The 14,452-nt window shown below is 42.9% G+C and overlaps 2 protein-coding genes across 2 annotated transcripts in view; one reads left to right on the top strand and one right to left on the bottom strand.

Moving 5' to 3' along the window:
* Positions 1 to 14,452, bottom strand: part of SLC9A7 (solute carrier family 9 member A7) — a 186,022-nt gene that overhangs the window by 7,878 nt on the left and 163,692 nt on the right. The window contains exons 15-16 of the mRNA XM_005898185.2: positions 7,651 to 7,733; positions 2,465 to 2,570 (exon numbers count right to left, since the gene is read on the bottom strand). Coding sequence (XP_005898247.2) covers positions 2,465 to 2,570; positions 7,651 to 7,733 — 189 coding nt within the window. The remainder of the gene's footprint in view (positions 1 to 2,464; positions 2,571 to 7,650; positions 7,734 to 14,452) is intronic.
* CHST7 (carbohydrate sulfotransferase 7) overlaps positions 1 to 14,452 on the top strand; it is an 80,052-nt gene that overhangs the window by 35,493 nt on the left and 30,107 nt on the right. The window lies entirely within an intron of this gene.

Genomic DNA, 14,452 nt, shown 5'->3' with positions numbered 1-14,452 from the left:
TAAAAATCCTCTAGTCAGGCAAAGTATAATTCTAAAACTCACTCTAATCTGCCCCATTCCCCATCTCCATTAGTTGTTCACAAAGTCCTGAACCCCCATCTGTTCTGTGATGGTTTCCTTAACAACAGATGGCATCATGTTCCCTGTTTTAGCACGCTCCATTTCTCCCATTCATACACGTGCTAAGTAATGTTTTTGTTTATCTCTGTCAAAATCTCTCTCCCAGGGCTCCTTAGCTCCCAGTGTTCAGGAGGAGACTCTCCTGGCACATATTTTGCTGTTTTGAGGTTTGGAGTCACGTGGAGACAGAGAGGAATACAGACAGAACAATTGCGTGTGTGCGGAATTCCCCAAATGGAGCCAAGCCACCCCATCAGCAGCACAGAGCTCCTCAATGGGAGCCCTGGGACGGCCCACTCTGACCCCTCACAGTGGGAAGCAGAGCCAAAGTTCACTGACAGGAGGAAACAAGACTGGATGGTGACCCATTCCACAATGAAACCCCCAAGCCCAGAAAAATAGTACCATGGTAACGGTCACTCAGAAACAGGGATGCAGTAAAACCCAGTGGAGAAGGATTTCCAGATTGATGCTTAAGGAATGTTCTATGCAGATGATAAAACCATCCCACCCCTCTAATTCCAGATGACAGGATCAACAAATTTTTGTTCAGCTGAGGTCTGGGTAATTACATAACTAGCTTTCCAGTGAGGGCTGCTTTGGAAATGTGACAAAATAACCCTGCAGACACCTGCAAGCAAGAGGGTTGTGGTAATTTGTGCATTTAAATAGCCACAGGTGGCGCTAGTGGTAAAGAACCTACTTGCCAACACAGGAGATGAAAGAGACATGGATTCGATCCCTGGGTCAGGAAGATCCCCTGGAGGAGAGTATGGCAACCCACTCCAGTATTCTTGCCTGGACAGTCCATGGTATTCTGGTGGGATTCTGGTGAGCCTGGTGGGCTACAGTCCATGGGGTCACAAATAGTCAGACACAACTGAAGCAACTTACCACACATGCACATTTTCATTAAGTGGAAGAACACTGTTTTCTAGGCAGTTCTCAAACCTAAATTTTGTTTAGAGTGAGTACAAATAAGGAATAATGAAAACCATCCATATCTCCCAAAGAACCTCAGTGAAGTATAAAATGTCCTACAGGTGATGGGGGAGGGCTACCCAACAGTGTGTCAAACAGTCAAAAGAATGGCTCATCTGAGGCCCTCAGCCAGTACTCCACTCCACTCTGTCACCTCTGACTTCCTCAGTTAAAATTCCAAAGACTTTCTGCTGTCACTTTCTCAGCAGCAGGCCTCTCCATGTCTGGAGCTGAGACCCCAGTCAGGACCCCAGCCCCAGGCAGTAGAGGCAGTATGGAGGGTGGTTCTAACCTGCAGAACAAGTCACCCCATCTTGGGTTGGCTGCGGGGAGTCCACAGCCGAAACATGACCCCAGGAAGCAAACATTGGGCAGAATCTTGAAGTGGTGAGGGGAGCACTTTCAATTTAAGTGCCTGGAAGTATATGGAGTTTACTCTGAGGTGTGAGGCAATAGCTGGTAAATTTCCAATTAGATAAGATGTATATAAAGTTTTAAATAGTGGGTGAGTTATTTTACTATTACAGAGACACGAAAAGTGACCCTTGTAAAAATGAAGAAAGAATGAAGGCTTTAGAAACTGCTTAAAAGACACTAGAGTTGGAATGCCAAGACACAAGGAAGCCCAGTGAAACAAAATCAGCGTGATCAGTCAGAGCTTCTTCAGCAGAAGAGATCAGGACACCAAGTCACTTCCCTTTGTTTCTGATGACAGAACACATCCAAATGACCCATGCTGTCACTTTACACAGAGGTCCAAACTAAGCAAAGTATTCCACACTCAAATAAAAGATGTATCGTGCTTGGGGCTAGTGCACTGGGACGACCCAGAGGGATGGTATGGGGAGGGAGGAGGGAGGAGGGTTCAGGATGGGGAACACATGTATACCTGTGGTGGATTCATTTTGATATTTGGCAAAACTAATACAATTATGTAAAGTTTAAAATAAAATAAAATTAGAAAAAAAAATAAATAAAAAGCAGATGGGAAATAATAAAACTAACTTTTTAATCTATTGGTCTGTATCCTTCCAACATAAAAGATAATTAGCATTATTATCTAGGCTCATATTCCATTAAAAACTCACCACAAGCATTAAAAATCACTTTACAAAACCAAAGGGAAATGGTGCTCTCAGCATCCGACCCATTTTTTTGTGTGTGTAATTTAAAAACAGTTTATCAGAGATGGCACAGGAATTTCATTTTTATATGAGGAGGGGCTGGGGAAGCTGGAAGGCTCAACTGTCTTTAGGTGAAGGAGACATTGATGCTGTTCTCTGCCATGTTTGGTGGCAACTGAAAGCAAAGGCCATGGCAGAACTGCAGTATTACCATGGCAACTCGGCCACGCTGTACTTACCTCATATACCTGGGGACTGGTTAGACATTGAGCGAGCAAGCCACACCAGGCTGGGAGGGTGGTGGTTAATGGGGGTCCACTGTGCGTGAGGATGGGCTTCAAATAACTTTAAAGAAGAGAATTAAGGAAAACTGCCTACAAAGAAAACACACACCCAACAAAATGTGTTCAGAAATCCCAAGGAGTAAATCATCTGGCATTCTATTCCTCTTTCCCCCATTTTACCAGTACAATACAGAAAGTATGGTACTTGTAGTCTGCAAATATCTGAATCCAAGAATAAACTATAGCCCATCATCCTTAAGTGTTAACCGTTAACTTTCAGGTTGCCAGTTCCCCATTTTCAGTTAAAAATACTTGATTAAAATACCTTTCTCTCTTCTTTGTTATGGTGAATGAGAATTTTGGTTTTGATCAGCCTTCCAGCTTTTGACACACAACGAGCTCATGTTTTGGAAACAGGAAATCGTGTAGCTGGAATGGAGATGTTACAGCACCTGGGTCCCCTTTGCTCAGAAGTCACACAGTGGAAATGTTTGAGGTGGACAGGAACTTAGAGGACAAGGCAAAATGGCTTCACAAAGGTCACTCAGACCTCAATCTCCCACCTTCCCATACTGGACTATTCTTCCCTCTACCTGCTGCCTCTCTCCCAGACTCTCTCAACAGTTTCTCCACCTTGATATTACTGGCATCATGGGCCAGATTACCTTTGCTGTGGGGACTGTCCTGCATTGTAGGATGACTAGCAGCATCTCTGGCCTCTACTTACTACATGCCAGGAGCACCCCCAACCCCTCCCTTAGGTGTGACTAGAAAAACGTCTCCTGACATTGCCCAATGTCCCCTGCGGGGAAAACCTGTCCTCGATTGAGCCCCCTGCTCTAACACAAAGGTCAACTGTTCTGTGGAAATTGGCTCAGGGTTTACGAATCTATGGATATGTGTGCTGCCAAATGCATAGTCCTGTGTTGGAAGCACCGTGAAGCATGTATCACTTTATGATGGAGGTGGGACCATTTCTGATATCCCCAGTGTAAGCAATGGGAAAAGGTAGAGACCAACAGGATCACCTCAGATACAGGAATGGCCAAGAGACTTTAAAGGCAGATGGGGAGTCACAGCTGTACTCAAAAATATGACTGCTCCAAAGCACTTCCTGTCTTCATTCAGAGCACCAGGAGAGAGAAAATGTTGCTCTATACCCTGCTTATTTAACTTATATGCAGAGTACATCATGAGAAATGCTGGGCTGGAGGAAGCATAAGCTGGAATCAAGACTGCCAGGATAAATATCCATAACCTCAGATACGCAGATGACACCACCCTTATGGCAGAAAGTGAAGGAGAACTAAAGAGTCTCTTGATGAAAGTGAAAGAGGAGAGTGAAAAAGTCGGCTTAAAGCTCAACATTCAGAAAACTAAATCATAGCATCTGGTCCCATCACTTCATGGGAAATAGATGGGGAAACAGTGGCTGACTTTATTTTTCTGGGCTCCAAAATCACTGCAGATGGTGATTGCAGCCATGAAATTAAAAGACACTTACTCCTTGGAAGGAAAGTTATGACAAACCTAGATAGCATATTCAAAAGCAGAGATATTACTTTGCCAACAAAGGTCTGTGTAGTCAAGGCTATGGTTTTTCCAGTGGTCATGTATGGGTGTGAGAGTTGGACTGTGAAGAAAGCTGAGCACCAAAGAATTGATGCTTCTGAACTGTGGTATTGGAGAAGACTCTTGAGAGTCCCTTGGACTGCAAGGAGATCCAACCAGTCCATCCTAAAGATCAGTCCTGGGTGTTCATGGAAGGACTGATGCTGAAGCTGAAACTCCAATACTTTGGCCACCTGATGCAAAGAACTGACTCATTGGAAAAGACACTGATGCTGGGAAAGATTGAGGGTAGGAGGAGAAGGGACAACAGATGATGAGATGGTTGGATGGCATCACCGACTCGATAGACATGGGTTTGGGTAGACTCCGGGAGTTGGTGATGGACAGGGAGGCCTGGCGTGCTGCGGTTCATGGGGTCGCAAGGAGTCGGTCACGACTGAGTGGCTGAACTGAACTGAACCGGAGGAGACGGAAGGGCGACCCTGGGGTAAACTTCCGGCTGGCAATTACTCACCAAAGGAAGATGTGTGGGCTCTGCTGGGACTTGTTATAAACAGAACAAGCTCCCTCTGCCTGCTCTCCTCATTCCTAGAAAGAGCCCCTTTAGCCCTATCAGTTTTTTTGTGTCTTCACTTCAGAAGCTGTCATTGGCTGGATTCGCAGAATGACTAATACAAGAGTCCCAGAGAAGCTGGAGGCTGCCTTGCACTTTCCTGTCTTGGGCAGTTCAAAGACAAGCTGCCTCTTCCCAAACATAAAAGGCCCTCTAACAAGTTTTTTTAAAAGGGGAAAAATATCTACAGATTTTAAATATTCAAGTTGTTGGAAGGGCAAAAATGAAATATCAAACCTCTCTCCCACCCAGTCTTTCTGGCAATTTACCATTACAACTTTACAGAATACATTTTTTGCCTATCTCCTGATTTATGCACTGTAGTCAGAAGCTTTTAAGAAGGATGGTAAATTTAATTCATTTACATTTCTGCCTCTTTTCAATTTTCCCCTAACTTTTATTATAATTAATTTTATACTTTAGATATTTAACATTTGTGTTCTGTAACTAATAAGCAAATCTCTGCTTTGTCTATGGATTGAGCCTAATGTTAATGACCAATAAGTAGCACTTATAATAATGCAATTTATGAATATTATTCACTATAACCAAGCAGAGTGGTTGGGACACTATTAAAGTAAATGTAATACAACATCATTTAAACTCTGTCAGTAGAGAAAATTTGAGTGTCCTGCAAAAAAAAAATATTTTAAAATTTCTTTTTGATTTTATTTCTTCTGGGTTATAACAAATCACTGCTTCTTCAATGGTGTCCCCTTAGCTGTATTTTGTTTTGTTTAATCCTTGTATTACTTTTCCCCCTTCTCCCAGAGGCTTCATGGTGCTAAACTTTCTGAATTCTTACATGTTTAAAAGCCACCATTCTCTTTTGTTTATTTTTGATTAATAGTTTGGGTGTAGAATTCTAAGCTCAGAAAAAAACTTTTCATCCTAGAACTTTCATTTTGTTGATGGTTTCCCTTCTTGTGCTTGTGATATTTTTTAGTTTTATGTAGTCCACATTTATTTTTGTTTTTGCTGCCTGTGCTTTTGATGTCAAAGACAAAAAAAAAAAAAATCAGTGCCAAGATCAATGTCAAGGAGCTCTTCCCCTTTGTTTTCATCTAGGAATTTTATGTATTAAGTCATTACATTTAAGTCTTTCAATCATTTTAAGTTGATTTTTGTGAGTTGTATAAGATGAAGTCCAGGTTCATTCTTTCACATGTGGATATTCAGTTTTCCCAACACCATTTATTGAAGAGACTGCCCTATTCCCATTGTGTATCCTTGCCTGTTGTTCTTGCAAGGATTTATTTTTGGGCTTCTTATTCTGTTCCCTTGATCTGTGTGTCTATTTTTATGTCATTGCCATACTTTTTTGATTACTATACCTTTGTAATGTAATTTGAGATCAGGAAGTGTGATGCCTCCAGCTTTGTTCTTTTCCCTCAAAATTGCTTTAGCTATTCAGTGTCTTCTGTGGTTCCATACAAATTCTAGGATGGTTTTCCTATGAAAAATGCCATCAGAATTTTGACAGAGACTGTACTGAACCTGAGGTTGCTTTGGGTAGTACAGACATTTTTAACAATATTAATTCTTCCAATTCATGAACACAGGCATCTTTCCATTTATTTGTGTCTTCTTCAATTTCTTTTATCAATGTTCTTTAATTTTCAGTATATAGATCTTTACCTCCTTGGTTAAATTGATTGCTAAGCATTTTATTGTTTTTGATGCTACTGTAATGGAATTGTTTTCTTAATTTCTTTTTTGGAAGTTCATTATTAGTATATAGAAATGCAATTGATCTTTGTATGCTGATAATATCTCCTGCAACTTTAATGATTTACTTTAAAAACTCAACAGTTTCTTGATACAATCTTTAGGGTTTTCTATATATGAGATCATGTCATCTGCAGAGATAATTTTACTTCTTCCTTTGATTTGTATGCATTTTATTTCTTTTTCTTGCTTAACTGCTCTGGTTAGAATTACCAGTACTGTGTTGAATAGATGTGGCAAGAGTACATACCCTTGCCTTGTTGCAGATCTGAGAGGAAAAGCTTTCAGCTTTTCACCACTAAGTATGATGTTAGCTGTGGATTTGCCCTTGCTGCTGTTGTTTAGTCGCTAAGTTGTGTCCAACTCTTTATGACCCCATAGATTGTAGCCTGCCAGGCTCCTCTGTCCATGGGATTTTTCCAGGCAAGAATACTGGAGTGGGTTGCCCTTTCCTTCTCCTGGGGATCTTCCCCACCCAGGGATCCAACCCACATCTCCTGCACTGGCAGGCAAGTTCTTTACCACTGAGCCACAGGGAAGTCCCAATGGCATGAGAGGAACTGGTAATTTTGTGTTTTGTGACCTGTCTGGTAATAGATGAATGTACCTATTTGTAATAACTCACTGAGCACTTATGATTTGTGTACTTTACTATATATATTCTTTATGTCAATACAAAATTTTAAACATTTTCAAAATCTGCAAAGACCATATATAAGCTACCTACCCCTTTGATCACTATGTCAATTTAAGAAATCAGGACAAGATAATCTACTAGAATAGAATCTGCTCTGCATGTAGTCCAATGAAGGCAGGATCAGACTTGGCCAGATTTGGTCCAGCCAATAGGAATAATCCTTCCCACATGAATTAACTGGCCAACCTCCACTTTCATTCTTGACCACAGTATGGTTCAAGTGTAATTTTAACTAATTTACCTACATAGGCATATTTCCCTTGAACACAAAGCTCTGAAAAGCCACGTGAGTCTACCAGGCTATGGGCTGGCTACCCTAATGATGTGCATGTTCCTCTTGGCTAGGGAGATGCTTGTTATGACTACCCGTGATTGAGTGAATGACCATTGCATGTGTCCCAAGAGAGGACTGGGTGCATCTGTAGCAAGCACACATCTTTCCTTACTCATCAGAAGTCACACTGACAACCCAACAAGAGAATTTCATCATCAGTGTTTCACAAATACAGGGAAGCCCCTTAAAAAGGATACTTGTGGTCAAAGCTGTACCACAGCCTGAATAGCCATGCACTCTCCTGCTTTGTTCGGTTTCCTCTGGCAGAATCTGAACCATCCTAGGAACAAACAAGAAGACAGATATTTAGTTGCAGAAAGGGGGTTGATATAAGGGAGGAAAGCTTCCCTTTTAACCACAGTCTTTAGAGATTTGAGCTCAGAGTCAAACCTCCTGTATCACCAAAATTTCAAAGATATATCGGGAGGTAATACTTTAACACATTATTGATCAGAGATGTATTAACATTATAGACATAAGTTTCTGCAAACCCCCCCCAGTCAATAATGTGTTAAAAGAAACTGAATAAATCCAAAGGTAGACCAATCACTCCCCAAAGAAAAAGGCTTGGTTATGTCTGGGGGTTAGATCAACTCAATGAAGCACACAATTTCTGAGTAATTTTCCTCAGAGTGCCTTTTGGCAGATTAATTACCCTAAAGTAGTCTAGATCCTAACAAGTCAAAATTAATTTTTAGAGAATACTAAAGAAAGCATCTGTAAAACCAACTTTCCAGGCTCCTCACCCCGCCAAGCTGGCCTAGAGAAATCACACAGTTGAGTTTCCTAACAAACCAATCAAGGGTTCTTGGTGGTACTTACCCAGCCAGGCAACTGCCTTGTGTTCCAAGCAGTCAGTAACTTGCCCTACCAGCTTTAGGAAGGCAAAGGTGATGGGCAGGGCAAAGAGAGCCAGAACCAGCATCTCTGTTATTTTCTCTGCCCTCAAGTAGTACCTTCCTTTACTGTTGTTCCCATGCCTTTCCAACTCAAACATCCCCATCATTTCATTTTCAAAAGAACTGGCAAAAATCAAACATTTATTTAAGGTTTAGGAAATCTGTTCTGTGCAAGTATTATAAGCAGCACACTTAATATTAAAAAGTGGACTGATGGCAGAAATCTGAGGGCACTCCTGGGGTTCCATGTTGCTGGATGATAAGCTCTGGAAAGTACAGGCTACTTGTGAAACGTAGCATCTTTATCATCTTCCTCTGGACTGTTCTAGGGGGAGGCAGCTCTATAAGTGAGGGGCAACAGACAACAACCAAATAAAAGTTGAGTCACAATTTAAAGTATGTATCAACAGTTCTAAATCTCAGTGGGTGTAAATTCTACCTGTAGTAACAGATGCCAAGGATGAGTCAAAAATTTCTGAGAAGGTAAGATATACACAAGTAGAGGCAGAGAAGTTAGCAAGCACTATTTACATTCCTAAAGTTTCCAACGGCCAAGATGACTTTTAAAACAGAATACCCCATGGTATTTGAGGAATGTTTAATAACCTGTATCTGGAGAAGGACATGGCAACTCACTCCAATATTCTTGGCTAGAGAATCCCATGGACAGAGGAGCCTGGTGGGCTACAGTCCGTAGGGTCGCAAAGAGTTGGACACGACTGAAGTGACTTAACACAGTAACCAATATGGAAATGGCTCAGTTAAATGGGCCCGTCTGTGGATGAGGAAACAAAAAGAAGAGACCCTAGAGACCAATTTTATTTCACATTTTAATAAATTATGCGGGAGAAAGGGGGCACAGAATGTCTCCATTTGTAGATAATGATCATTTCTTCAGCTAACTAATTGCTAGTCTAATAACAACTCTAGGGAGATCTCATAATACCACATGACTGAGTGGAAAAGTGGTAGATGACCATTTTGAGAGATGACTGTTTACAAAGAAATTAAATGCTTATTTATCAAGTGACAGGCTCTAAGTTCTTGGTTCTGTCTGTAGAATCTTACTAAAGACAAATCTAGCAAGATGATAAATATCTTCCAGAAGGATGCTATATACCATCAGGCATAAGGTAAGTTCCCGAAAGTCAGTTTTGTTTGCTCTCCCACTAAAACAACAATAAAAATGGAAAACCCCTATTCTGTTATCCTAACCTCTGCAGTGTCAAACCACAATGCATTCTCATCAACTGTAACACTTAAGCTCTTGCCATCTCACCTCAAGGAAGCTACAGGAGACTGACTTATATAAGCCCCAGAGGGACAATGAAAATGAGCAAAGCAAGGGAAAGGTTTCTTTCTGAAGGCAAATTAAGCAAATTTTTCCTCGGCCTACAAAGAGATATGCCTGCTGCTGCTACTGCTAAGTCACGTCAGTTGTGTCCGACTCTGTGTGACCCCATAGACGGCAGCCCACCAGGCTCCCCCATCCCTGGGATTCTCCAGGCAAGAACATTGGAGTGGGTTGCCATTTCTTTCTCCAATGCATGAAAGTGGAAAGTGAAAGGGAAGTCACTCAGTCGTGTCCAACTCCTAGCGACCCCATGGACTGCAGCCTACCAGGCTCCTCTGTCCATGGGATTTTCCAGGCAAGAGTACTAGAGAGGGGTGCCATTGCCTTCTCCGGATATGCCTGCAGTCCACAAATAAAATAAAGTGACTGCAGAAATGTAAGACACTAAGAATCAACCCTGAAAGGTTACAAATTCAGGGCAAATAAAAGGTGCAGCTCTGCAACAGGGGTGTTAAACACCTCTAATTCCCAGAGAAGGGGCCAGAAGCATGGTTATCAGTTCAGTTCAGTTCAGTCGCTCAGTCATGTCCAACTCTTTGCAACTCCATGAATCGCAGCACGCCAGGGTCCCTGTCTATCACCAACTCCTGGAGTTTACCTAAACTCATGTGCATTGAGTCTGTGATGCCATCCAGCCATCTCATCCTCTGGCGTCGCCTTCTCCTCCTGCCCCCAATCCCTCCTAACATCAGGGTCTTTTCCAATGAGTCAACTCTTCGCATGAGGTGACCAAAGTATTGGAGTTTCAGCTTCAGCGTCAGTCCTTCCAATGAACACCCAGGACTGGTCTCCTTTAGGATGGACTGATTGCATCTCCTTGCAGTCCAAGGGACTTGAAAGAGTCTTCTCTAGCACCACAGTTCAAAAGCATCAATTCTTCGGCACTCAGCTTTCTTCACAGTCCAACTCTCACATCCATACATGACCACAGGAAAAACCATAGCCTTGACTAGACGGACCTTTGTTGGCAGAGTAATATCTCTGCTTTTGAATATGCTATCTAGGTTTGTCATAACTTTCCTTCCAAGGAGTAAGCATCTTTTAATTTCATGGCTGCAATCACCATCTGCAGTGATTTTGGAGCCCAAAAAAATAAAGTCTGACACTGTTTCCACTGTTTCCACATCTATTTCTCATGAAGTGATGGGACCAGATGCCATGATCTTCGTTTTCTGAATGTTGAGCTTAAGCCAACTTTTTCACTCTCCTCTTTCACTTTCATCAAGAGGCTCTTTAGTTCTCCTTCACTTTCTACCCATAAGGGTGGTGTCATCTGCATATCTGAGGTTACTGATATTTCTCTGGCAATCTTGATTCCAGCTTGTGCTTCTTCCAGCCCAGCGTTTCTCATGATGTACTCTGCATATAAGTTAAATAAGCAGGGTGTCTGGACAGGAAGAAGTTGGATTCTTCCCCAAAGCCTCTGGGAAAATCAGGGAGGATCTGTGTGGAACAGGACTGATTTAAGTTGACCCAGAAGATAGCCAACAATTGTTTCCCAGCAAGATTTTGGTGGTGACCATGGACAAACTGGTAAGCCCTTGCTGCAGGCTCTGAGCCAGGGTCGGTATGGGTGCAGGTGATCCTAAAATATGCGGGGACTTGCTCTCACACCACATCCTCCTCAAAACCTCCAACCCCACCAGCAAACAAATACCACCAGCTCTGCTTATCACCAAATTTTTGAGCATAAGACTATGAGTGGCTTTTCTCTTGCATTCATTAAGCACCTACTGTGTGCCAGGCCCCACGCTCAGTGCTGCCAAACACAAAGAGGAATGAGACCCCACACCAGCCACTTGAGAAGCACATTTCCAGAGGAGGAGACAGACAGACCTATGCGTATGTGGTGAAGAAAAAGAAAGCATGTTAAAGACCTGGGCAGTGGCCAAAGGTCCTATTTTGAAATAATTTTTCTAGAATTAATGAATAATGATTTCTGGGCAGAGTTATATTTCATTGCATTCTTATGATTAAAGTATATATTTTTTATGTTAAGGTCACTATAATAATAAGAAGAGCTTATTTTTTTTTCAGAGAGGCAGTAGAATATTGCCCTTCCCCTCAAAGATTTCTACATCCTAAACCCGGGAGCCTGAGTGTTATGTTACTTGGCAAAAGGGTCTTTGTGGATGGACTTAAGGTTTTCCAGGTGGGCCCAGTATAAACACATGGACCTTGATAAGTGGGTGGGGGGCTGGGGGTGGGCAAGAGAGTGATGTGGTGATGGAAGAGGCAGGAGAGGTTCAGAGCATGACAGGGACTTGCCCTGCTGGTGCTGGCGCTGGCTTTGAAGGTGGAGAGGCCAAGAGTCAGGAAATGTGGGTACTTCTAGGAGCTAAGCTTGATTCCTGGCCAATGGCCAGAAAGGAAACAAGACCTCAGTCCTACAAGTATGTGGAAGTGAATTCTACCAACAAGCTGAATGAGCCGGGTGATGGCTTCTCCCCCAGAGCCCAACCCCACAGACATCTTGATTTTGGCATTGAGAAACCTGAAAGAGGGAAGCCAGTAGAGCTTACCAGACTTCTGACTCACAAACCTATAAGACTGTGTTGTTTTAAACCTCTGAGTTTGTGGTAATTTGTTATAGCAGTGATAGCACACTAATGCAAAGTTAAAGAGTACACAGTTGATGACAATGGGGGCCAAGATTTCTCAGAAGGGGTAACAAAGGGTTTAAAAACAGGGAATTAAGTGCTCAACTTTGGCCACCTGATGTGAAGAGCCAACTCATTGGAAAAGACCCTGATGATGGGTAAGACTGAGGGCAGGAAGAGAAGGGGGTGACAGAGGATGAAATGGTTGGATGGCATCATCAACTCAAGGGACATGAGTTTGAGCAAACTCCGGGAGACAGTGAAGGACAGGGAAGCCTGGCGTGCTGCAGTTCATGGGGTGGCAGAGTCAGACACGACTGAGTGACTGAACAACAAAGCACTACACTGCCTCCACCAGGGCTTCTCAAACTGTAAACTGCACACATACTTCCTGGGCCCTCTGCTAAAATGAAGATTCTGATTCCACGGGTCTAGATATGGCCTGACAGTCTGTATTTCTAACAAGCTCTCTGGTGATGCCCAGGTTGCTGTCCATGGGTACACTTGGAACAATGGGAAGAGGCCTGTGGTACCTTGTGGAGAAGCAGACAAGACCCTCTATGATCTCACTTCTGCCACTTTCTACCCTCATCCTTCATCACACTGTCACCAAGCCCTTAAGGAGAACGACTCATCTGTCTTATTTGCAGATGTACTCCCAGAGCCTGAAAGAATGTCTGAAATATAACAGATGCTCAATAAATATGTGTCAAATGAATGAATAAATCAAGTTTGAACTTCTAAGAAAAAAAAAGGAAAGGGAAACCGGGGGCCACGATGGGAGGCAATCAAAAAAAGAAAAAGCGTCATAGGGAAAGGGGTCAGAGAATAGTAATCTGAGCAAAGGCACTTGAGCAACTGTTTTGAAGTTAAAGATGTAAGGGCCTGGCTATCAGATTTCAGCCTGGAAGGAAGCTGGGGGAAGGACCCAGAAACAAACAAATCCAACTTGCCCAGAAAGGTATATGTCAGTGCAACAGCTGAGTTTTTGCAGTTTTCAGTCACACACACACAGGCACCACAAACATAGAAGTTTCCCTTCCTCCACATTCCACTAATATCCTGCTTGTGACCTTGTCCTGCGGAGATGACAGAGGCGGGATACATTCAGATTCATGCTCCGAGCTACTCCACATCGGCTGCATCAGTGAGCATGCTTCTGTAAACCCGGGGAAGGAAATGAATGATGTGTCTGCCTGTCCAGCCAACATAAATCTCAGCTGTGTCTGGCATAAAACATCCCCTCTTGAATGGGTTGGGAGGCCACCCCCAGGCCCAGGCAGCTTGCCTCCAGCTGGGCTTGTTTTTGTTTTGGTTGCAAAGTCACCAAGACCTCCGGAGAAACAAGGCAACAGAGTTTTTTGTTTTGTTTTGTTCTAATGAGTCAAACTTGCCAGGGACATGAAGCTGAAGTCTATCCACAATATTCTTATGCTTCCCTCACCCAGAGCCAAGAGTTCTGGCCAACAGCTCCCTTCCTTCGCCCACATGAGCTAATATTCTGTGGTTCTGTAGCCATGACTCTGTTTATAACCTCAGGCTTCTAGCACTGGTGAGGAAAATGGTGCTCCTTATAAAAAGTGCTTTCCCATCAAATAGCACTTTTTTGTTTGCATGTTTGTTCATTTAGCAAGAGCATTTAGAAATGAGGTAGAGAGAAGTGCCCTTTCTTTTCTAATGGGGAACAAACATCTGGACTTTCCCCATCTCTGATTTCAGTTTCATGACAACACTGAGCATGTGACCTGGATCCAGTTCAGGGGAAGCTGCGAGAACCCAGGGTTTCACCCAAAAATGAGAAGACCATTTACTTCTCTGTTTTACTGGTTTCTCATGACCACTGAGTACTCCCAGCCCTATTGTTAATGGCTTATTGGAGCAAGACAGTCAGGCCAGGAGGATGTGGAGAAATGAGGCCCTTTCTGCACGAGGGCCTGAGTCATTTTTTCAGAAGGTGACCTGAGAAACCATGCTTGAAGTTCACCTTTTTTCCCCCATCTGACAGAAAGACTCAAAAAGCCAAAAGGCCTTCTGCATAATATGTATGAGGCTTAGAAGGCAGCCAGTTAAAGGGAAGGTGTGACACAGTTCCTGACTAGGGCCAGCTGAAGGGGCACCACTGGGAGTGCAGCAGAAGTGACCATCA

This window comes from Bos mutus, unplaced genomic scaffold (genome assembly GCF_027580195.1).
Source record: "Bos mutus isolate GX-2022 unplaced genomic scaffold, NWIPB_WYAK_1.1 CTG205, whole genome shotgun sequence".
NCBI classification, from domain to species: Eukaryota; Metazoa; Chordata; class Mammalia; order Artiodactyla; family Bovidae; genus Bos; species Bos mutus.
Note: the sequence above shows the minus strand (reverse complement) of the source record. Positions and strands in the feature narration are given on the sequence as shown.